Here is a 24,798-nt window from a genome sequence, read left to right on the forward strand (position 1 = left end):
CTGGAGCATAGGCTGGATTTGTCCCGCAGGCCTGAGGTTCAACACCCCTGCCATATGCCATCCCTGCAGTTTTAGGGGTAGAGTTACAGGAATTGGCACTCTGTGTATGCTCTTTGTGGGCTGCAGAGCAGGGAAGTGCCATTTCATCCTTTACCCCGCAAACCAAACCAGTTCACAAAATGAGTTCGCTGGAACATTCCATGTAGGTCACAAGTGTTGTACTCCTTGCATACGTAGATCAATCAAGAAAGTGTAGTCTTGGGTATGACAAATATATTGCAGTACCTTAATGCTTTAGAAACCTCAAACCTTAGATGTCCAAGATTATGCTAGTAAAAGCATGGTAATTCTTGCATCTGTCATTTTCTTTTGCAGGAAAAGAAGATCAGAGTGTCTCTGCCTTTAACAAGAGGACCAAGTGCCTTTATACCAGAAAAGGATGTAAGTTTTCTGTGTGTGTTGTTGTTTTAAAAAAACTTGCATACGCAGTGCAGATATAGCACAAATAGGCTGAGATTTCTGTTGAATTATTACACACACACACAGTCTTCTGGCATTTAACCTCATGTTTGTGTCAGGTTATTGACCAACTGGTCAAGTCTCTTGGGTGAGAATGGAAGCTAAACCAACAAATCCTGTGGCATTTGTAGACTAACAAATTTATTCCATTGTGAGTTTTTATAGCCTAGAGTAGAGCAGCCTTCCCCAACCTGGTCACCTCCAGATCTTTCAGACTTCAACTCGCATCAGCCCCACCTAACATGGCCAGTGGTTGGGAATGCTAGGAACTTATAGTGCAAAACATCTGGAGGGCACTAGGTTGGGGGAAACTGGTCTAGAGTCTTTATTTTTCAACATAATTATTTACATAAATGTTGAAAAGCTTTCTGAATGCACCAGATTATTATCGGTGTATCAGATGAAGTAGGCTGTAGCAAACGATGAATGCTCATGGCACCCTAAATTTGGCAGTGGTAAAGGTGACACAGGTCTCTTTGTTTTTTGTGGACGAAATGGTGGCATGGGGGTAGGGGGTGGGTCTGACTATAGTTCGTAGCTGCTGCTGAGCTGTGACTGAGGACTGCAGAAAGTCCCACCTGTATCCTTACCAGGGGGCATCACTTGGCGACAGCAGAGGCAGACAGTGTCTAGGACTGTGCAGAGTAGGTCCTCCCCTGCAGAGTAGGGATGTCAAACCTCAGGCCTAGGGGCCAAATCTGGCCCACCAGAGTTCCCCAAAAGACCATGCCCATTTCCTCTAACTGCTAATATCTGCAGCTTTCTGGCTTTTGTGCAGATGTTTTTTTAACATTCTAAAAGATAGAAATGCCTCCCCTAACATATAGTTACTACTGGCAGTAAGAACTTTAAGTTCAAATGTGCTAGCATTTTGGCTCCACCCGCTTTTGCCTTTGGCCCTGCCCACCACTGGAATGTGGCCCCTGAGTGTTCCTCCGAAATGGAATTTGGCCCTTGGGCTGAAAGAGTTCTGCACCCTTGCAGTAGGGGCTCAGCAGTTGTGCAATGGCCTTCTTCATGAGGCCTATCAGGCCACTTCACTGGTGAGTTAATTTTAGACAGTTAGTGTAAACATTTGTGACATTTAAAAGATGGCCTTGAGGGGTGTCAGACTCTGGAATTCCCCTGTAGCCGCTGTTCTGGTTTTTTTTTTCTTTTCTTTAAAATGCTTTTTGTAATAGTCTGGTTTACTTGGATTTCCAAAAAGCTTTTGATAAAGTCCCCCACCAAAGACTCCTGAATAAACTTAGTAGACATGGAATAAGAGGAGATCAGTATGGATCAGTAACTGGTTAAAGAACAGAAAGCAGAGAGTAGGAATAAATGATCAATTCTCCCGATGGAGGGAAGTAAGTAGTGGGATCCCACAGGGATCGGTATTGGGACCAATTCTTTTCAACTTGTTCATAAATGATCTGGAATTAGGAGTGAGCAGTGAAGTGCCCAAGTTGGCTGACGACACAAAATTATTTAAGATTGTTAAAACACAAAGGGATTGTGAAGAGCTCCAAAGGGATGTCTCCAAATGGCAGATGCGGTTCAATGTAAGCAAGTGTACGTTAGGGGGGGGAAACCCAACTTCAAGTATAACCTAATGGGATCTGAGCTGGCGGTGACGGAACAAGAAAAAGATCTTGGGATTATGGTGGACATCTCAATGAAAATGTCTACCCAGTGTGCAGCAGCGGTAAAGAAGGCATTTAGGCATTATAAGAAAAGGAATTGAAAATAAAACGGCCAGTATCGTACTGCCCGTATACTACTCTATGGTGCAACCACACTTAGAATACTGTGTACAGACACCACACCTAAAAATGGATATTATAGAGCTGTAAAATGTGCAGAAAAGGGCAACTAAAATTATTAAGGGGCTGGAGCATCTCCCCTACAAGGGAAGGTTACAACAACTGGAATTGTTTAGCTTGGAAAAAAGGAGGCTAAGGGGAGACATGATAGAGGTGTACAAAATTATGCATGGTGTGGAGAATGTGGACAGGGAGACATTTCTCCCTCTCTCAAAATACTAAAATCTGGTGTCATCCCATGAAGCTGATTGGTGGGAGATCCAGGACAAATAAAAGGAAGGACTTCTTCACACAGTTCATAGTTAAATTATGGAACTCACTACCACAAGATGTAGTGATGGCCACCAATTTGGATGGCTTTAAAAGGGGGTTGGATAAATTCCTGGAGGCAAAGGCAAATCAATGGCTACTAGCCCTGATGGTTGTGTGCTATCTCCAGTATTCGAGGCAATAAGCCTGTGTGCACCGGTTGCTGGGGAACATGGGTGGGAGGGTGCTGTTGCACCATGTCCTGCTTGTTCATCCCTGGCCGACGGCTGGTTGGCCACTGTGTGAACAAAGTGCTGGACTAGATGGACCCTTGGTCTGATCCAGCAGGGCTCTTCTTATGTTCTTAAATACATCTCTTTATCTTGCTTCCTCTTGTTCCCTGAAGGTTATGCAAGCCAATAGTTTGAATGAACGAATGCACCTTCTTGTGGAAGAATATTCTACATCTGGCCGCCTAGACAACATCACCCAGGTCATGAGCTTGCACACTCAGTACCTGGAGTCCTTCTTGCGCAGTCAGTTTTATATGTTGCGTATGGACGGGCCTCTTCCTTTGCCCCACCGGCACTACATCGCAATCATGGTAAGTTCTAACAAGCTCTACCACTTAATAATTTCCTTCCCAGTCGTAGTTATATCTGTGTTCTTTGTAATGCGCTTGGAAATTAAACCAGGCTTCATTGGCTTCCCTCTTGAGGGTGTACCAAGTCCAGTTCTTCGAGGGAGTGTCCATCCTTGAGAGCTTGAAATCCCAGTTTGAGACAGGCTGGAACCTGTCTGGCTACCAAATAAAGACATCCATCCAGAGCTTCAAAAGATTTAGACCAGAACCTAGACCCCAATATAATTGGCATACAGTCGTAGATGAAATTTTTCCATTCTGACCATTTTAGATGGACTGTGTGTGTGGCACACTAAAAATACATTCCAGACCGAGGAACACTGCACCCAGCACTCTGAATAAATTATACAGGCTTTGCACTTTTATATATTACCTGCATCGTTCTGCTTTCCTTGTTTGCCGCTTTTATTGTTTGAAGGATTTAAAATTGATTTTGCAAAGCCTCGGTGGCAGGAATCCTACGAGGATGATTTGCCAAAAGGCCGTCCAGAAAGCTTCGTGGCTCAGCGAGGATTTGAACCCGAGTTGCTCCTGTCTGAGCCCAGCACTTGAGTCATCACAGCACACTTGCTCCTAAAGCTTCCATTTAAAATACATCAAGCGAGAGCTCTAGTTTTCAAGAAGCCAAATTTTGCAGAGTGCAGGAAGCGAGAGTCATGCTGGCTGGGGATGCTGGGAGTTGTAGTCCAACACATCTGGAGGGCATCAGGTTGGGGAAGGCTGAACTAAAGTATAGTACTAAGCAGTTATGTAGGTTACTAAAGTAAAGTATAGTACTAAGCACTTCACATATAGGAATAGATCACCTGCAATCTGTTCAGCAGCCCTATTAGATAAATCAGTATTGGTATCCCCAGGTTGCAGATGGGAGGACTGAGGCTCAGTGATACTGACTTGCCTGAGGCCACAATGAATTCATGGCAGAAGCAAGATTTCAGCAAGGGACTTCTGAGCTCGTAACTCAGGGAGGGGCCGCGATGCTAGTGCTTACTACTTGTGCAGTACACTCATAGATGTTTGAAGATACACGCGGCCTTACTCATGTATAGTCTGACCATCCTTGTGCATCGTGAATGGCTTTGAAAACATGTTTATTGCTCTCCCATCTGCCTTTCCGTCAAAGCAAGTAAACTGACATTACTCGCAGGCTTTTTATGTCTGCATTTTAACGCATGGTTGTCCGCCCTGTTGAAAGTCTATCTTCCTCTCTTTTATGTGTGTGCTTGCACGCTAACCCTCTCCCACCCCTCACAGAAGAAGAACAGGCAGCTTTAGATTAGCTGCTTGCAGCTTATATGCATCTGTGTTTTCAACTCCAGGCTGCTGCCAGGCACCAGTGTTCCTACCTAATAAACATGCATGTGGATGAGTTCCTGAAGACTGGAGGGATCCCAGAATGGCTGAATGGCTTGGAATACGTTCCGCAAAGGCTGAAAAATCTGAATGAAATCAACAAGCTTCTTGCACACCGACCCTGGCTGGTTTCGAAAGAGCACATTCAGGTATTAATCAGAATAAATTGGGCTATGTGAAATGCTCGAGCATTTGCGTGTGTCTAAACATTATTGCTTTCCATAGGGTTTATTTAGGGAATTGGATCTGGGAAAGCAGCAATTGCTTTTCAACATTATTTGTTAAATGTATCTCGACTTTCCTCCAAGGAGCCCAAGTTGACCTCCAAAGTTCACTGGATCCTTAACTCTGTCCCACCTTTCTGTCGATGTGTGCAAGTTGTCACTGGGTCAAGAAATGCAAACGCAGTTACTCTCAAATATAGCCATGCTGCCGCTCCTCCATTTTACCGATCAACCCCCTCACAAAGCATCTTTTCTTGCTTTGGGGGGATTTTTTTGTTTCTGTTTTTTAAAGGGGCCTGTCATGTTATTTTAACATATTTGTATGTCATATGTAGTTTGGCCCTCAGTTCACAACAGCCAACAGTAAGGCCCAACAGGCCTCAGTGGTGCATTGCTTCAACTGAATGTGCACCTTAAAAATTGCTCTAAAGTGGTGTCCAGCGTGTGGAAATTCCTTGATAGATGAGTCAATATGTGAAAGATTCCTTGAAGGAAAGAGGTTTGAAACTCACCGAAAGCATTCTGCCAGTCAAGCGAACCTTTTACAACTTGGTTTTCTTGATTTTATGCTAACATACCAGGAACAGGAAACTTTGGTGTGTGTGTGGTCAGTATTTCTTGCCAGTCTTCATGGGACTGTACCAAAGTTTATATATGCAAGGACACCCTCTTGCTCTCACAGATTGGTGTTATTTGCAAGGGTATTTTTCTCTTCCGCATTTCTCTGCTCATAAGTATTCCAAATTGTCATTCATGTGCAACTCTAGGCACGTAGATTTTCTCAGCATCATACGCACACACACATATATTTGAGTCCCACTGCCTTTTTAATTAGAAAAGCAGTTCTGGGTGGGCGCACTTCAGAACAGAGTGCTTAATCCTGCCCCCACATCCCATGTCTCCAGTCCAATTCATTTGTATTAAAACTGCTTTTCTTTTCTCTCCTCTCTCTTTTTTAAAGGCATTGGGTCTTTCATACGCACATTTGTGCTTAACATGTAGCATAAGAACGTAAGAGGAGCCATGCTGGATCAGACCAAGGGTCCATCTAGTCCAGCACTCTGTTCAGACAGTGGCCCACCAGCTATCAACCAGGAACCCTCAAGCAGGACAAGGGTGCACTAGCACTTTTTCATCCATGTTCCCCAGCAACTGGTTATACAGACTTACTATATCTAGTTATAGAGGCTTAGCAGTTCCCAGGGATATATGGGGTCAGCAGTTCCCAAGGGCATACCATTATTATTATTACCAGTCTCTCCTTCCTCCCTGTTCCTCTCTACTGAAAAAAGCCACCCCAGTTCCTCTCTCGTGTGGCTGCTCCCTTGCCTTCCCCTGCTTCCTGACACCCTTTTAACTGGAAGTGCTCAGGATTGAACCTCCTGCATGCAAAACATGTGCTGTGACCTCCCTTAATAGCGGTGGCTTGCAGCATCAGTGGTACATGTAAAGGAGGGGGGGCTAACTCTGTGTTTGTAACCAGGCCTTTCAGCAGGATGCTACTCATTCCCCATCAACACCCCATGCCCCAAAGTTCCTTGGGTCTTGTGCCGCCCTTGTCTTCACCCGAACTCACTACAGGTCAGGGAGATTCCGCAGCCAACTAATGGGGCTTACATGTGGGGGAGAGGCATTGCAAGGGTTTGTCCTCTCGCACTTTAGGAAACTGCTTTTGGTCAAATAAAAATTGGCGTGGATGATTCAGTATTTCAGAGAGGATACTATACATATCCATTTGGGGGCAGAGGCGACTGACGAAAATAGGAAGTGCTTACCTGTGACTCTGTATCCGTTCTGTGTGTTCTTCATATACAAAACGGACAGAGCCTGAGGTTATGCTCATCACCATCGCTTCTGTGCCAACGTAATTTAATGACCGGTTCACATTCCTCGCACCTTTTAAGTGACTTCAAAATGGTTTGCCAATCTGGCATGCAATCCTTGAGGCAGCAGCCATGTGCTGTGGCTGCACTTGGAACAAAACAGATGTGAGAGATCAGTGACTGGCTCTCCCGCTGGCTGTTTCTCTAGTTAAAAGCAGCCACAGGGGGAGGGGCAGTTTGGATCGTGGCCGCAGCCCATGGGGAGGGGGCCTTCCCCCTACACTTTATCTTCAATGAAAAGTCTTCCTCAAGAAACTACATTTCTCAAGGGTAACCAGGGCCTTCTTTCTTGGTGCTCTACCAGTGTGCTGGAGAATGAGAAGGGGGGAGAGCTCAGATTTCCCTCCTTCCCTCTTCCTGCAGATGCTTCCACTGCTCCTGCTTGGTAGCCCTAGTGAAGTGAAGAGAGTAGGGTGACCAGGATGGGGGCTGAGTAAGAGAGAGGGAGTGATTGTGGACAATTTCTGAGGTCTGATTGGCTTCAGAGAAGAAGCTGATTCTTTAAAATAATAATAGTAACATGGCTTATTAGTCTAACACGAGCCAGGGGGAAGTGACCCATCTCTAATTTTGGCTATCATCTGGGATCAGTTGTGCGTTGATGTTTTGAAAAAATGAAATCTTCATGCACAGCTCAGTCTGACAAATATTTCATTTATTTATTTATTTTATTACATTTATATACCGCCCCATAGCCAAAGCTCTCTGGGCGGTTTACAGAAGTTAAAAACAGTGAACATTATAAAAAACAAGCATACAAAATTTAAAACCATTGAGAACATAAAAACAACAATATTCTTTAAAAGCAACTCTTCTGGGGTCAAGTAAGGGCAAACAAACTCTGCGTATGTAGTCAACTGCCCGGGAAAAGAGAAAAGTCTTGACCTGGCGCCGAAAAGATAATGTTGGCACCAGGCAAGCCTCATCGGGGAGATCATTCCACAGTTGGGGGGCCACCACTGAAAAGGCCCCTCTCCCTTGTTGCCATCCTCTGAGCTTCCCTCGGAGTAGGCACTCGGAGGAGGACCTTAGATGTTGAGCACCGTGTACGGGTAGGTTCATGTCGGGAGAGGCGTTCCATCAGGTATTGTGGTCCCAAGCCGTGTAAGGCTTTATAGGTTACAGAGATTCCCAGGCCTGTGCCAAAAGGAAAGACAATATCCCCTCCTACCTTGATTCAACCTACTAGCCACATGATATCTGGAGCTGCTCCTCACAGGATCACCATCTCATAATGATGAGCATGCTACTACACGCGAATTAAATTGACAAGAAGGAAATACCTTCTAAGAATCATAAAGCAAATTGGATTTTGCTCACAAATAATAATAATTTATATAGAGCTTTCTAACAAAGCGCTGTACATGAGATGAAATAGGTCAGCAGTTTACAAAAATGCAATAAATACAATAATTCTAATAAAAGGCTGAATTTAAAAGAATATAACAATAAAACCTTAATATAAAATCCATATAAACTGTGTCGTGGCTGCCGCAAGGACCATCAGCATGCTCTATCTCAGGAACAGCCAGCCAACCAACTCTATTCAAAGAGAAAGGTTTTCAAACCTTTCTTGAACACCTGCAAACTCTCGGTTAACCGCAGTGTCAGGGGGAGTGAATTCCACAGCTGAGGGACAAGGTCCTGTTATGCACGATACCGGGACACCACGATCTGTGAGGTAGAATGGGTCAGGAGGGCCCATGGATCTGGTGGCCCGGCCCAGGACATGCCAGGACGAGAGGGAGGAAAGGTAAGCTGGGTGGTGCAACGGCAGGGCCTTAAAGGCCAGGAGCAAGGCCTTAAATCGGGCCCCAGCCTTCAAGGGAAGCTGGGCTGATGGCTGAGTTTGCAATCAGGAAGGAATGTTCATTCCAGCAGGTGAGATTGACTAGTGACTCTGCTGGTTTTTACTTTCCCCTGTGGAATTTGACTTGGTTTGCTTGCTTGAGTTACTTGGAGCTATTTGCTTTTCGGGTATTCCCCCCCCCCCTGCAGTTGGCCTGCCTTGGCTCACAGTCTAAACTGTGGAGACAGTAACATCATTCCACCTAGGAATCCTATGTAAACCACACTGAGCTCTTCTGAGGAAGCAGAGTATTAGGGATAAGTTATTTATTGCTTTATTCAAAAGGAGAATTTTGTAGATGTAGTTCAGCATGCGGGTGAACAGAGCTGCACCTGCTGAAGTGCCCTCATGCCTTCAGTTGTTAAGGTGAGGGTGTAATGCAGGGGGGGCGGCGTTGCACCTCGGGCCCAATTTAGGTCCCAGTGGGGCCGTCCGGGGTTCCCCAAGTGACCTATGCCCCTTTATTCTCTCAGCATTTCAACAGTCTATCAATTAATTTTAACTTGGTTGTTTTAAATTTGTGTTTCTGCACTGCTGCTGATTTTATCCTGGTTGTGTTTTTATATTGTATTTTATATCATGTTTTTATATTGTTGTTTTATACTTCGAAGGGTTTTAATTTTTGTGAACTGCCCAGAGAGCTTTGCTATTGGGCGGTATAAAAATGTAATAAATAAATAAATAAATAAATACCCCCAAAGTTTGGCAGTTCCTTGGCTTTTCCACGTTTTCCTCCCCATCCCAAAAGTTTGGAAAGTTTGAACTAAACTTCTCCTAAGGTTTAGTTACAGGCAATAAAAGCTTCAAACCAAAAGTATGTTGGTGTTTGTCCTGGGGGGTGGGGGGGGAGCCTTGTCCCATTTTGCCCCACCCACCACTAGAATGCAGCCCCTGAGAGTTTCTCTGGAATGGAAGACAGCCTTGAGCCTGAAAGAAGTTCAACCCACCCACCCTACTATAGTAAGTAGAAGGTGACAGGAAGCCCCTTCAGACCTCTGGCAGGCCCTGGGGAGTGCATCAGAAGCTAAGAGAGAAAACATTTTCATGGTTTTGACAACCCCTAAGGATATTTGGCTGTGCCCTGTTTACAGATTGGCAGCAAGCAGGCACTACCCACCTTCCCTCCTCTGCACATCAAAATTATCGAAATGTCTTAAAGTGCCACCATAACAAATCTAGAATATTGCATTTTGGATGCAAGGTTCTAGGCTGGTAATGGTTATTTTTGCCCAAAATCTGGGGAAGGGGGAAAGAAGGCACTGGTTTATTTATCGATGAAGTCTGCCCAGGATACAGAAATATCTAATTACAATCCTCATTAATGGCAAAAGAGCCCTGTCCACACTTACTACCTGGTTGTGTGGCAGAGGGGTTGGGAAGGTTCATGGTGCCTAAATGGTGCTTCCTTGTGTCAAGGGAGGATTGGACTTGGTGGCTGTCTGGTACCCTTTGGTTCTGGTGTTCCCAACTTCCCCCTGTCAGAATGGAAATTTAGGCCCTTTCTACACCTACGGGTGTAGAGGGAGGGAGAGGAGGCAATCCCGGACTTACCTGCTTTCAGGATCGTCGCCCACAGTCCACATGGGCCGTGCGACATCACAGCCACCATGGCCGCCTTTTTTTTTAAAAAAAAAAAAGAGGAAGAGCTGGAGCGCACTCATGCTCCAGCGAAAATTAAGGTTAAAAAAAAGCCCTGCTCCCCACCCCCGATGGCCTTGGACTCCTCATATCCTGGCTCCTTCCCTCTGATGACCCCCGCTACTCACAGGGAAGAAGCCGGGACGGGCGCCCACACTGCCCGCAGTCTTTGGGATCGTCCTGGGACCGCAGGTAAAAGCAGGATAACTGAGGTTTCAGTTATCCCGGGGAAGTGGAGGGATCATCCCTTCCTGCTCACGGGATCCCCTGTGCGTCATTTGGACGCACAGGGATGGTCCAGGGATATGATCCCTTGAAAAATGGATGGTGTAGAAAGGGCCTTAGTTACTACATTTAGTTACTACTGTCAGAATGGAAATTCTGAAGAGACTGTGTATCTGTGGCCTTCCTTCTACTGAAATATTCCGTCTCCTTCCTTTGTCTGTATCTAACATAAGTATGCTTTTTTGTTGTTGTTTCAGAAACTTGTCAAGACGGGGGAAAATAATTGGTCTCTTCCTGAACTGGTGCATGCTGTGGTCCTCTTGGCACACTATCACGCCTTGGCAAGTTTTGTCTTTGGTAGCGGCATCAATCCAGAGAGAGATCTCGATACCTCGAATGGCTACAGGCTCATATCAGTTAACAACTTCTGTGTCTGTGATCTTGCCAATGACAACAACATTGAAAACGCATCCCTCACAAGTAACAACTTTGGGGTTAGTGTTGCCAGCTTTTTGAATTCCCATTTTGCTCTTTTTCTTTTTTTGCTAAGGATGGGATGGGGTGGGAGGAGGGAAGGGTTGTGGTTCAGATATCAATTTTCTCCTGTGTTTGTCGGTGCTGGGAAACTGGAAGCTGAAAAGCAAGCGCAGAACTGGGTGGGGCGCTGGGACAGACCCAAAGGGAGGTCAATCCAGAGGCAAAGCAATGGCAGGACAGTGCCTTTTCTGGAGATGGGAAAGCAGTGCTGGAATACACATGACGGCAAATGGATAGGGAAGCTGGCTGAGAGCGAGCGAGAAGGACTCGGCCGTAGGCAACCCCGGGGTGGGGGGGCAGTGCCCCCTAGAAAAATAACACTTCCTCTCATTGCTGGACCCCTGGGATTTCTTCTCTCACACAAGTTATAATTGAATCATAAACTTGAAATTTAAAATAAGTCTGCCATCCTAAGCATGCTTACCAGGAAATTGACTCCATCGAAATCAATAGGACTTACTTTAGAGAAAATGCACTTAGGATGGCTGTGCCAACGTGAAATATCCTGTTGCTTCTGTTTTCAGAAATGTTAACATTGAGACCAAGCTCCCCCACCCCACCCCACCCTGAATTGGACATTGCTCTTCCTGTGTATGTGTCCCCCTATATATTTGGTGCCACCACCAGAACCAGGAAGCTGACCAGTAGAAACGCCTGGGGCAAGATGAGACAACGGAACAAGAGAAGTCTCTGTCCTGGCATCTGAAAGCATTTCATAGCCATATAAAATCAGGAGGCGCCAAAGGATGAAGCCATGCCCAAACCTGGGTGGTCAGTGTTATCCTTTCCCAACATTGCTCTATGGCCTAAAGTGGCTCAGCGCTGTGGACAGGAATACAGAAGTCGAGGCACTCCTGGTTGAAGTCCTGACTAGTCCTGGCATAAACCTAACTTACCATATTTCTTCGATTGTAAGACGCCTAAGACGCACACTAATCTCAGTACCACCAACAGAAAAAAAGCTTTGATTCTAAGAACAATAATCGCACCCGTGATTCTAAGACACATCCCATTTTTAGAGATGTTTATATGGGGAAAAAGTGTCTTAGAATCGAAGAAATACGGTAGTTATGGGATTGCTGGGGATAAACTTCTTTTAGGTTCACCTGTGGGCCTGCAGGACCAAGTGAAAATTATCCAAATTTCCTGGATGAAAGAGCTATGAAGAGTTCTTCCATTTTTTTTCCAGAGTGCCAGAAATGACTTCTTCAGACAACTTTTATATTACCTATCAAAGAATACTGCAGGCCTTATAAATTATGCACTTATTTATGAAATCTTTCCAGAGATGTATCCCAATGCCATTTGAAGGAGAGTAATATTTCATGCTGGGTTTTTGAGAACAGAAACCTCCCTGGGGGTGGGGGGAGGGGTGAAACACTAAGGCCCAAACTAGACCTGGATCTCTGCTTTAGAACCTTTAAAAATGACAGGGGTATGATTTGACGAGGAGAGAAGCTTTCACCCTTCTTCCTCCTACTGGTTTGCCCCTTCCCCCAACCACGGCAAATGTGTGCCTGGAAAAGTAGCTGGGGGCAGAATTGTAGGGAAGATGTGGCCAGTGTGGGAAGCTGTTCGCACCACTCCCCCACCTATGGTTCCCCCTCCCTCCTCAAATTTAAAAAACAAATAAACAATTTAAAAAAAAGTTCCAAGTGTAACTACATACTTTAAAGGCCTTAGTTTCAAATATTACAACAATTTAAAATAAAGGAAAAAGGAATAAATTGCACATAAACTTAAGAACCTAAGAAGTGTTATGCTGGATCCGCCCAGAGAGCTTTGGCTATTGGGCAGTATAAAAATGAAATAAATAAAATCATCGTCATCATCAGACCGAGGGTCCATCTAGTCCAGCACTCTGTTCACACAGTGGCCAACCAACTGTCTACCAGGGACCAACCAAGCAGCACATGGTGCAATACCACCCAGACCAAAATATGTCCATTCATGCCTATATACCACTTCTTAAATGTTGCTAATGTTGTTAGGTCTTAAATCCATTGCATTATAGGCAGTGAGCTTTTATCTTTCTAATATTGTAGTAGTTTTGTAACTCTCCCATCTTGCACCTTCCTCCTGCCATCTTTACATGCTGGAAGACCCAGGCTTCCCAAACACAGGTGTCCCATCAAATGTCAGGTTTGGCTCTTAAAGCATTTCAGACTGGGGAGCATGGAATGTCAGCAGGCCGGGAGCATGAATAATGTGCATGGCTTAGACTGTTTCCAAATGGACGGCGCCTCGCGCCATCACTCAAAAGATGTTGTGCAGCCCTTCCATCTTTCCCAGCTTAATGGATTTCCTGTAGTAAGAAAAAAACAGAAGAAGCAGTAAGGAAAAATGGGAGGGTTACAAATAGAAGGCAATGTCACCTGGACAGACACACACACCCCATAAAATTCCGTAAATACGGCACAGCGATTGCACAATGAAAGCCTCGTCTGGAAGCACCCATAGTAGCAACTTAGCTATAAAAAGAAAATTCAGAGTTTTTCCAAGTATGGCTCACAAGTTCATTTGGATGGCTAAAAATATGGTCTTGCACATCCTTGATTGGATTAGATCAGGGTGGGGAACTGTTTCAGTCCTAGAAGCTGGATTGCCTTCTGGTTCAGATGATGTCACGAGGCGGCGCCTTCCCTCCCCCTCCCTTGACATGATAGTGATCCCTTTTTCTGTGCACAGAGAGGTATGGAGCAGTCACTCCTGCCTATCCCTGCACAAGAAAGAACCGTCCCTCTCAGCTGTAGAAAAAGGCAGTCCGATCAATAATTGGAGAAGAGTGCAAGGTTTACTCTTCCAGTGATAGGAAAAGGCTGCCCTTCTCTCTTGCTTGAAAAGGGGGCTGGGACCAGATTCTGCCAAAAGGCTGGGAGTTCCACATCCCATCTTAAAATAACACTAGTGTGGTGGTCTGGGAAGTGCAGGCTGGGCTGGGAAGTGCAGAATGATAGAATAGTAGAATTGGAAGGGGCCTACAAGGCCATCGAGTCCAACCCCCTGCTCAATGCAGGAATCCACCCTAAAGCATCCCTGACAGATGGTTGTCCAGCTGCCTCTTGAATGCCTCTAGCGTGGGAGAGCCCACAACCTCCCTAGGTAACTGGTTCCATTGTCGTACTGCTCTAACAGTCAGGAAGTTTTTCCTGATGTCCAGTCGGAATCTGGCTTCCTTTAACTTGAGCCCATTATTCCGTGTTCTGCACTCTGGGATGGATCTGAACAGGTCCAAAAGAACGTGGCACAAGAACTGGGAGACCTTCATGTGCTTGGCCAAAGCTAGGGGGAGTGATCCACTGCAGATATGCAGGAGCATTTTTTTAAAAAAAAGCATAGAATGTGATGGAGGATACAAAATTGAGCTTCCTGAGAACCTTCGAGGGTGACGATCTAGGGATAAACGATTATGTAAAGCTCGGGGTAACGCTGTCGGTCTTCAGAAGCTTTGATTTTCCAACTCGTAGCACCTCTTCCATCTTCTGATGTGTTCTAGATCACAGATTCTTTAAGTGAGCTGGAAGCCCTGATGAATAGAATGAAGAGGCTGCAGGAGAAGGAGGAAGAGGAGGAGGAGGCCTCTCAGGAGGAAATGGATACCCGCTTTGAAAAAGAAAAGACCGAGAGCCTCCTAGTGGTTACTGGAGGTATGGCTTCCTATCTTTCATTTCAGATCCTTTCATGTAATTCAGCTTTCAGAGGTATCGCTAAAGTGGAAACGCTGAGACAAACAAAAGGAGACTGAAAACAAAACCATGATTTCGCTAGCTGATGATTGCTTTGGGGTCAGCTTATACATGCGAGAAATCTACTTTCTTGGAAGCGGACTGCAAGCGAATTACCTGTCCTGTGTCAAAAAACCAAATGAAAAACATCTTTGCCCTTGCCTATAGAAATGTAGTATGCCAGGCTCTAGCCTAGTTTTCTTTCTGACATGCTGCCTATTACAAACACACAGAAACAGACAGGGAGTCTTGGTCCATTGAAAAATCTGAGTAGCCACCTGCAGTCTGAAGCAGTTTGGTGCCACAGGAACTTCCATCTATCTATCTTAGAGCAGGGTGTCAAATCCCAAGGCTTTATTGAGCCCTTTAGAACACTTCCCTTGGGAGTGATCTGTCAGGGGCTGCATGCAGCTGTGAGCTGGACCAGAGCCAGCATTGCCACCCTTTTTCCCACTTTCCCTCTTGCTCCCCATCCAGCAGGCTGGTAGAGGAGGGGAATATCGCTCTTGCCAAACCTCTGAACTGATCGCTTGTGGAGGGCTTTTGAAATTAGTCCGAGGGCCACAGGTACCCCTTCTTTGGAGCTCCTGGTGGAGCTCCAAAGAAGGTGCTAGTGTTTTAAGGTTCTAGTGGTAGACATAGAGCAGGTTCCCCGCCCAGCTTTATTGGAGCACCTGAAAGAGCCAAGATGGAGGCCTCAAGGTGCATGTCCTGGACGGGGTTGCACTCTCCCTAAAGGATCGGGTCCGTAGTTTGTGAGTGCTCTTGGATCCAGAACTGTCACTTGAGGCACAGGTGAACTCAGTGGCAAAGAGCACCTTTTATCAGCTTAGGCTGATATACCAACTACGCCCTTATCTGGACAGAGATAGCCTAGCTACAGTTATCCATGCTTTGATAACCTCTCGCTTGGATTACTGCAATGCGTTATACGTGGGGCTGCCTTTGAAAACGGTCCAGAAGCTTCAGCTAGTACAAAACAGGGCAGCCCGTTTACTAACAGGGACTGCCCGGCGAGATCACATTACGCCAGTCCTTTTCCAGCTTCATTGGCTGCCAGTCCAGGTCCGGGCCCAATTCAAAGTGCTGGTATTGACATTTAAAGCCCTAAACGGTTTGGGGCCAGGTTATTTGAAGGAACCCCTCCTCCCATATGTACCTGCCCAGACCTTAAGATCATCTTCAGGGGCCCTTCTCCGTGAGTCCCTGCCAAAGAAAGTGAGGCAAGTGGCTACTAGGAGGAGGGCTTTCTCCGCTGTGGCACCCCGGTTGTGGAATGAGCTCCCCAGAGAGGTCCGCCTGGCGCCTACACTGTACTGCTTTCGTCACCAGCTGAAGACCTTTTTTATTCACTCAGTATTTTAACACTTAATTTTAACTTAAATTTAGATTTTACTGTTTTAACTCTGTATTTTAATCTTATATCAATTTCGCTGTGTGGTTTTATCCTGGTTGCGCTTTTTATATTGTATTTTTCGTAATTGTGTTTTTAACCTGTTGGGTGTTTTATTGTGGTTTTAATTTTTGTGAACCGCCCAGAGAGCTTCGGCTATTGGGCGGTATAAAAAATCTTAATAAATAAATAAAATAAATAAATAAGGTAAACCTCAGCCAGCTTTGCAGCAGTCAGCTCTCTGGAAGGGTAGTTAACATACTCCAGCCATCTGGTCACTTGGCGAGCAGACAGGAGGCAAGGTGGTGGAGAGAGTTTCTGGATGAAGCAATTGCCCGTACCTGAGTATCAGCATTGCTGGAGTGTTTCAAGGGTGCTTGCTGATGTGGCTTTTGGCCACAAATCACCTCGCTGAACTCTTCAGCCATGCCCAAACGCTCTAATGTAAAAGATCAGATCTGCTGGGATTTTCTTTTCAGCACATCTGATCCCACGCAGTATCTGTGATCATGGTGCTTCAAGCCAGGCTTGTCCCCTGCTTATCCAACGTGGCTGAGAAGGGACAACTACCAGACTTGACATCCGCATGGCTGGCTTCCCATTTCAAGCACAGGAATGGAGAAGGTGGAGATACCAGGATCTTAAGTGTGCAAAGCATGTGCTCTGCCACTGAGCTGTGTCCTTTCCCTCGTTCTCTGAGGACTGGCTCCACATCTTCTCCACACAATGTACCCTGGTTGCCATTGGGAATGCATTCCCGCAGAGGCCATAATGGCTTTGTTCAGAAGACACCTTAAATCACAGCTTTAACCACAGCGAAAAAGTCTTATTCACCATGGTTAAAGCCATGGTTTAAGGTGTCTTCTGAACACGGCCAATGTGTGGCCTGGGACATCCCTAAAGACTGACACAGTCATTGGAAAAGGGACTCCTGTGGCAATGGCAGCTGAAAAAGGTGGTGAACAGCCCAGGTCCCATGGGTACTTTGTCCATTCAAATGCATCCCCTGGGATCGTTGGGGGCATATTATTGGGAGCAAATGTTTAGTTTACTGATATGTACCATGTTGTTCAACCCAAATGGCTGGCTGATGCATGACTGTGGCATGTAGCTTGAACGTGCTGCATGGTGTGGGAGCAATGCACACACCCCACTACAACTTACAGTCTTTCTTGTGGTCTATTTTGTCTAAATTCCTACGCAAGTAAGCCCTGCTTAGCTGATCTGCTCACTTCTTCTCTATGCAGTATCGTTGGAATAGGGCTTAGTTGACGTGCCTAAGTGCAGGAGGGCCCGAGAGCCCAAGGCTTCTTCCCACACCCCACTGCATGTCCGTACGACAGACCAGCAGCATTGTATGAATTAGCCCGAACTGTTCTTTCCGTTCCACACAAATCTATATCAGGGATGGGGAACATGTGGCTCTCCAGATATTGTTGGACTGCAATTCACATCAGCCCAAGCCAGCTTAGCTAGTGGTGATGGATGATGGGAGTTGCAGTCCAACAACATCTGAAGAGCCACATTGACAGGGAAATCTGAAAAAGTCCCATTGTTCCTGTCTCAGGTGAAAAGTACACAAACACCTCAGAAATCTTTAGCACTCTGCCCCCACCTTTCCTGAATTAATGAATTGTAAAAAGCCAGACTAGAGGCGATTCAACACTCGTCACTCTTTCCAGAAGTTCATATCTGAAAACCTTGCATTTCTGACCCCGGCATATCACTTGGACAGGATGATTTCATCCTTCCTTTTCCAAAATACTTCAGGACCCCTGACGGGGCAATTTAACAGTTTTGAGAGTAGGCTCCGGGACTTTCCAGCTGCTCTTGGAGCGCTTATCAGGAACAAAAAGTAACATTTGTACCGTCATTGCTGCCAAAATATTGAGCATTGTTTTATGTAGAATAGTTTCATTTATGGAAAAAGTGATGGGACTTGTAATCAATCACAGGAGGGGGGGAAGTATGATTTCATCAGAGCAACTCTGAATATATAAAAGTTTGCTGTGGGGTGGTAATAGTCAGAGAGTCTGTCCTTCAGCTTGCTTGCTGGAGGCTGCCTGTCTCCTACACGTGTAGTTTGAATAAAAGCCTTTGCATCGGGACCTGCCTGGACTTCACTTCCTTTCTATTGGAAAGAGGAATTTCCCTGAAAACACGTTCCCCATCCCTGATCTACATACTGTCCAAGCCCAACATTTGTGGCCACGTGGTCCTGCAGTTTGACTCTCCTTCTCTGCTAGGGCATTTGTCCCACAGTCCCATCTTGTTACTTGGTGATTTCGAATACCTCCAGATCTGCTTCTTTCCATTGCCCCATTGCTACATTGTGTGTGAAAACAACCTAAAACAACAAGTCTTCAATTATGCTTGTGCCTGGAACTGAACTTTAAAACTAACACAAACAAGAACAGCTATCCTCCTACATACAGAAGTGAAACTATGTCAGAACGAAGCGAATGGGAAACCACAGCGCACTCCCTATTCAATACCTCCTCACTGTCTTATATAAATAGTTTGGGAGAAATGAGAAGGGCACAACTACCATCTGACATACTTCTCTTTCCTAGTGTTTGATGACGAACTGGCTTCCATGGCAGATGTTTCCCGCTATGTCGAAGATCCTGGTTTTGGGTACAAAGATTTTGCTAGAAGGGGGGATCTGCCAACGTTCCGAGCCCAGGTACGTTGACATGGGCAAACTTACATTGGTCACTGTTGGAGAAACAAATGGTGCCTATGGATGCCTGTGCCAGCCCTCTGTCTTCTGGGATAAGAGTGTCTTGATACTTCTCAAAATACCACAAATGTAGAAATGCTATTTACATGGCTATTATATTAGAGAGTGTCAGAATATCAATTTTTAAAGTAGGACAGTAATTGCAGAAAAATCTCATTGGGTAAATTACCTTAAGGAAGCTCAAGGACAGTTTCCCATCCTCACTTCCCCTACCTCCACCCATCGCTCCCCGAAAACCCTTTCCAGGGGATTGTGAGTGCCCTCTTGAATATGGGTTGGGGGTGGCTGGGGGAGAGGGGAATTGCTGGAAATCTGACAGGGATTTATGGGTGTTCCTCCTGTTCCCCAGCAATGTCCCTTGTCCCATCCCATGTTGTTCAGGCAGGGGGGTGGGGCGGGGCGCTGCTGACCCTCTGGAGAGGCTCTTTGAGTATGTACGTGGCTACAGAGGAAGGTAGGAATGGGAATACTTCCTTCTGTGAACTTAATATACCTTGGGATCCAAACCAATGTCTTTTCTTAAGTTTGGTTTCTGTGGCGGGGGAGTCCTCTTTGATATGTCGGGGAGAATGTTTTCTTTTTTTCTTTTCTTTTTATAATTTTTAATGAAAAAATATGCAACGTATTGTTATACAGCCCAGTCATTATCCAAAATCAGTTGCAGTGTGTTATATTGAAAAGATGAAGCTGTCTTTCTGCTGTGACGAATCTCAGGGAGGAGTCAGTAGCAGAGCACCTGCTTCACATGCAGACGGTCCTAGTACAATCCCTGGCGTCTCCAGGCAGGGCTAGGAAAGAATCCTAGAGAGCGGCTACCAGACAGTATAAGCAATACTGAGCCCCCGTCTATACGACAACGGGATTGCTCCTCATTAAATATAAACCCGAATTTTCGTTGATTCGAATCTAGGTAAAGACCATCGCAGCAGCAGCGATTTATTTCCTGAATTTTTTTTATAGTGCAGTTATAAATGCGCACATGCACATATGTGATGCTACGGAGTAGAGACAATGGAAACCAGAAATGTTATATGCGGAGCTCTGCAGATTCATATAACACAGAAACCAGGAGCGGGGGAAGAAGGAACGAGGCAGCAGAGAAGGATGCTCGTTCCCCCTCTTTGTTTTAATAAGCTTTCTCTGCGGAGCTCTGCAGAATCAGAGAATTCAAACTAAAAACGGCATGAAGGAACAAGGCAGCCAATTGATGGGAAATCGGCCAGTCCCGTTGTCCTACCCTCAAAGCTCTGCCCACATGTCAAAATGCGATTTAACTCCCCCAAAGACACATAACCATAACGCGGTGCAAACTCGGATGTGATCGAAAAGTTGAGGTAAATCGCAAATGCGAATTTGCGCAATATCGCTTTAAAAACCAGGCACTATGGTGAATGGACGGCTGCATCATGTGTCCTGAAATGCGAAAATGCACATTTAAGTCAAACAAGCCATATAGACAAGCCCTGAGCTAGATGGACCAATGGCCCAACTCAGAATAAAGCAGCTTCCTACATTCCTATGCCCACGTACTCACGTGTGAACAACACTGGGCCAATTTGCACCATCACTGTAGCCCACCATGGCTTCTTTAAGACATGCTGGGTTGCGGCCCATCTCAGCAGCCATTTTGAATATTCAAGCCATGGCAGGCAGGTGCTGCAGCTTGAATATTCAAAATGGCTGCCAGCATGCACTGCAACCCACTGTGGCTTATTGGTTGCTATAATCGTGCAAACTGGATCTTTGGCTCTCAGAGGTCCTGGGCGCAAATATTTCCAGCCCTGTTATGGACTCCTTAGTGGAGACACTGGGGATTGAACTTGTATCCTTATGCATTCCAAGTTTGTTGTGTGCCACAGAGCTGTGGTTTTTCCCCTGGCTCGTTCAGACATGCACTCATCTGACCCAAAGTGCTACAATCCAAGAAGGATTGTTTTATTTGTGAATTCTGCCCTTTGAGTGTGATATTAAGAGAGTGACATAGAAAATTATTATTATTATTTATTTTTATAGCACCATCAATGTACATGGTGCTGTACAGAGTAAAACAATAAATAGCAAGACCCTGCCGCATAGGCTTACATTCTAATAAAATACAGCTTCTTAAAATAAACATATTTTATTTATCCATTGTACTTTTACCCGCTCATAGTCAATAAAGCTCAGAGCCATTTTCATATGGCCTCCAGCTTACAGGAACAGAACCATTTAGCTTCAGCAGTAGAACTGCATTATGTATTTTGAATTTTAATTTCTTGTACATTGTTTTGATATCTCCTGATGTGGAACAGTTTATAAACTTGATGATGATGATGATGATGATGGCTTCAACATCATTCATTTGGTGGTCTTCATGCCTTTTACAGGACTATACCTGGGAAAATCATGGCTTTTCCCTCGTGAACAGGCTTTATTCTGACATCGGGCATCTCCTGGATGAGAAGTTCCGGATGGTCTACAACCTTACATACAACACTATGGCCACCCATGAAGATGTTGACACAACCATGTTAAGAAGAGCTTTATTTAATTATGTTCACTGTATGTTTGGAATCAGGTATGTAACAAATGGGTCTTGTTAATGAGTGTATTTAGATGCATGCTGTCATGTAATGTGTGCTATGTATAATGAATGGACATAGAGGTATTGCATCAGAATATTTTGAATGCTCCTTTAAAGTTTGAAACATAAAGCATGATGTTCTAGAAGCAAGGGAAATGCTAGCCCCTGAGTGAGAGAGCTGTGGAATATGTCAGCCTACATTCTAATGCTACAAATGAGTGCACCTTCATCTAATTAAAGAACAGAAATAAGCACAGATTGAAAGTAGTATTTCTAACACATGCTTTCCATAGCCCTCTGTTTAGCAACTGTTCTATAAGAATTTTATAAGAATTAAAGAGTCAGCACTATTAGCTTTGTCCACTCAGGGCCAGACTAGACATGATGATAAATGTGCTTTTATATTTTACCGTGTTTGTTTAAAAACATGCAAATAGCAGCCCATATGGGAAAGGCTGATAATTATCAAGATCACAGCAATTGGATAGGGAGTGTTTAACACGTTCCTTTGCTGCTGCTGTCCTGATGAAAATTGCTCCTCCAAAGCTGCTCTTTACACTGTGAGAAAGTCCCCCATTGGCGCTAATAGAAAATATAAATAACGCAGCTAACAGGTTCAGAAGACTGATTCTCATCAGGACCATAGTAGGGAAGGACAGGGTTAAATTCTTCTTCCCTGATCATTATTAGCTTCCATTGTCCATTCTGCTCCCAGCAGGTTGGTACTTGTATGTTGCAGAATGCAGTTGCCAGATCGCTCTCTGGTGCATGCTGTAGAGGCCACATTACAGCTTTCTTACATCAACACACTGGTTTCTTGTTTGCTTCCATGCCCAATTCAACCAGCAGGTGCTTACCTATAAAGCTCAAAACAGGTCAGGGCCTGGATATGTGAAAGATCGGCTGCTCTCGTCATGGAGATCATCTTCAGAGTGCCCGATCTACGTTCCACCTCCAAAGAGGATTGTTTGGTGGGGACGTGAGGCAAGGCCTTTTCTGCACGGCCTTTTAAATGCAAGGACGCCTTTGACATCACATCTAGTTTGGCCCTCACTCTCTCTGGTACAAATCAAGAAATGAGGAAAGATTGTGGGGAAAAGCAAAAGCCAGGGAAAGCATTAGACGCCTGCTGCCTGTCGCTGCAAATTTAGCCATCACCATTACTACACAGCAGTTCAGCAACTTGTGTTCCCATCTGCCACTAAGCATCTTTCTTGACTACTTAAGAGCCACGTGCAGGGGTCTCATCTCGAGCCTGGCCAAATGTGCTGTGTGAATCAGCTCCAAGGAACCACATGAAAGCAGAGTATTTTCAAATGAGTTTAATTTATTGTTTGACAAATCTAATTAAATGATACCATGTCAATATTATGAGATTAATAATCCAGTCTTCAGGCAGATTTACCTTGTCACACCGTCCTTAAAAGATTGCTCAGAAAAAGCAAATCCCTTTTGAAGCCCTCTGTGCTCAGAAAAGAGAGATTCAAGCTGCCTTAATCTTGCTTAGGTATGATGACTACGATTATGGAGAAGTTAATCAGTTACTTGAACGGAACCTGAAGGTTTACATTAAGACAGTGACCTGCTACCCAGAGAGAACTACCAAGCGCATGTACGATGGTTACTGGCGCCAGTTCAAGCACTCGGAGAAGGTGAGTGTCTGAAACACATGAACCCACATGTTCCTCATGGGTGTAAACATGGGAAATGTCACTGCCGTGGAAGAAAGTTTCCCTATCCGTAAATGGAGCAAAAGCGCAGATAGCATTAATGTGCAGTTCTGCACAACCTCCAAGAGAAACAGGGTTGCTGCACCTCACTACTGTGAAATATGTGGGTGCTGAGGGGAATGTTACTGGTTTTAATGGCGATTGTGGGGAGATTTCATTGAAAACCGTTCTGTTTCAGACGACAGGGAAATAGAAAAGTTCTTTCTTTGGTGATAGCTCCGTAATGGCTTGTTCACACATGCAAGTCACCACTCGATGCTGCAGTCAACGAGTCCTCAACCTGCACTTGTGAACCAGCCCTTTTAAGGTTCACCGTCCCAACACAGGGAAGATAAAGGTGAAAGGAAACTGCACTCTTCGGGGAATGTCATGATGAGCAACAACATTGCGCATATATTTTTCTTACATTTTTTGTTTGTTTGTTTGTTTGTTTCCACCTTTTCTCCCAGGTCCACGTGAATCTCCTTCTTATGGAGGCTCGCATGCAAGCTGAGCTGCTCTACGCCCTTCGTGCCATCACGCGTCACTTGACCTGAAGCGCCGTTGCGAGTGTGTGAATAAAGCTTCCAAGCGAGTTGCGCAGTAAAGGAAAACTTCCTGTGGTGTAGCATCAGGTTATTGGATCCGCTAGTGTCAAAAGCTGAAGCCACATTTCCGGCGGTTGTTAACGTGCAATGATGATCTATATCTCACCACCACCACCATTTCTCCCCCACCTTGATGCTTAACATTACTAATGGTAACAAAAGTAACACTGAGGAACACTACTTAAGTTGTTTCCGGTTGGAGTATTGGTCACAAACCTTAAACTGGTTTGTTAGATTTGATTCTTTACTATTTTTTTCTCGCACCCAGAAGAAAAATGCTTCTCGTGTATCTTTTGAGGTTCTGTTTTCACCCACCCGCCCCACACTCAGTCATGTGAATGGAATCCAACGAAGGATTTATTCTCTGTCCCCCGTTCCCCCAACCCACTTAGTTCATTCTATGATATTCTAATACAGTTTTCCTAAATCCAGTATATGCTCTGTTTTAAACTGAACTGCTCAACTGGCTTATTCTTACATTTTTCCTAGAAATGTAGTACTTCAACAGTAGTTTGGAGGTCATGTGAAAGTCGATGCAACTATTGTCTGCCTTTTTTAAAAAAAAAATGTGAAAGGAACTGCTGCGAGTTCTGCGGCACGCTACTGAGACGCAGCGGTCAAATACTTGCTTTTCCGAATGAAGAGGGTTTTGCCGTATCCATTTCAACTGTACATAGCGGTTCAGGGATTGCATCCTCCTCTATTGTCTAAGATTGCTCCCTTGCTGCCCCTAATGATGCCTGAAGGGTATTCAACAGCCCAGCCATCAAGCCACTTGGCTGTGGAGTATCTGAACCATTACAGGTTGGGTTTTAAGGCATTTTTAAGAAGTTTAATTCAATCTCACCCTTTTCACTTATTCAAAGATATGGCGGGAATGTGGAATGTGCAAATCCAGCACATGCTGACTAATCAAATGAAAAACAATCTATACCAGTGTGTTCTTTTAAAACTTTCAAGAGCTGCCTTGTACTGAGCTGGACCGCTGGTCCGATTAGCCCAGTGTTGTTTGTCCTGGCTCCCCAAGGACTCAGGAAGAGGTCTTGTCCAGTCCTGCAACCTGGCATAACCTTACCTGGAGATGGCAGCGATTGAACCTTAAGCATGTGTTCTGTCACTGACTCCCGTGAAA

The 24,798-nt window shown here is 45.0% G+C and overlaps 1 protein-coding gene across 1 annotated transcript in view; it reads left to right on the forward strand.

Moving 5' to 3' along the window:
• SESN3 (sestrin 3) overlaps nt 1-23,672 on the forward strand; it is a 59,372-nt gene extending 35,700 nt beyond the window's left edge. Inside the window, exons 2-10 of the mRNA XM_063127153.1 lie at nt 376-441; nt 2,980-3,177; nt 4,536-4,718; nt 10,646-10,882; nt 14,422-14,572; nt 18,617-18,729; nt 21,153-21,343; nt 22,857-23,001; nt 23,529-23,672. Coding sequence (XP_062983223.1) covers nt 376-441; nt 2,980-3,177; nt 4,536-4,718; nt 10,646-10,882; nt 14,422-14,572; nt 18,617-18,729; nt 21,153-21,343; nt 22,857-23,001; nt 23,529-23,615 — 1,371 coding nt within the window. The 3' untranslated portion in view covers nt 23,616-23,672. The remainder of the gene's footprint in view (nt 1-375; nt 442-2,979; nt 3,178-4,535; nt 4,719-10,645; nt 10,883-14,421; nt 14,573-18,616; nt 18,730-21,152; nt 21,344-22,856; nt 23,002-23,528) is intronic.
• The last annotated feature ends 1,126 nt before the right edge of the window (nt 23,673-24,798 follow it).

The sequence above is a fragment of the Elgaria multicarinata genome, chromosome 5 (assembly GCF_023053635.1).
Source record: "Elgaria multicarinata webbii isolate HBS135686 ecotype San Diego chromosome 5, rElgMul1.1.pri, whole genome shotgun sequence".
Lineage (NCBI taxonomy): Eukaryota > Metazoa > Chordata > Lepidosauria > Squamata > Anguidae > Elgaria > Elgaria multicarinata.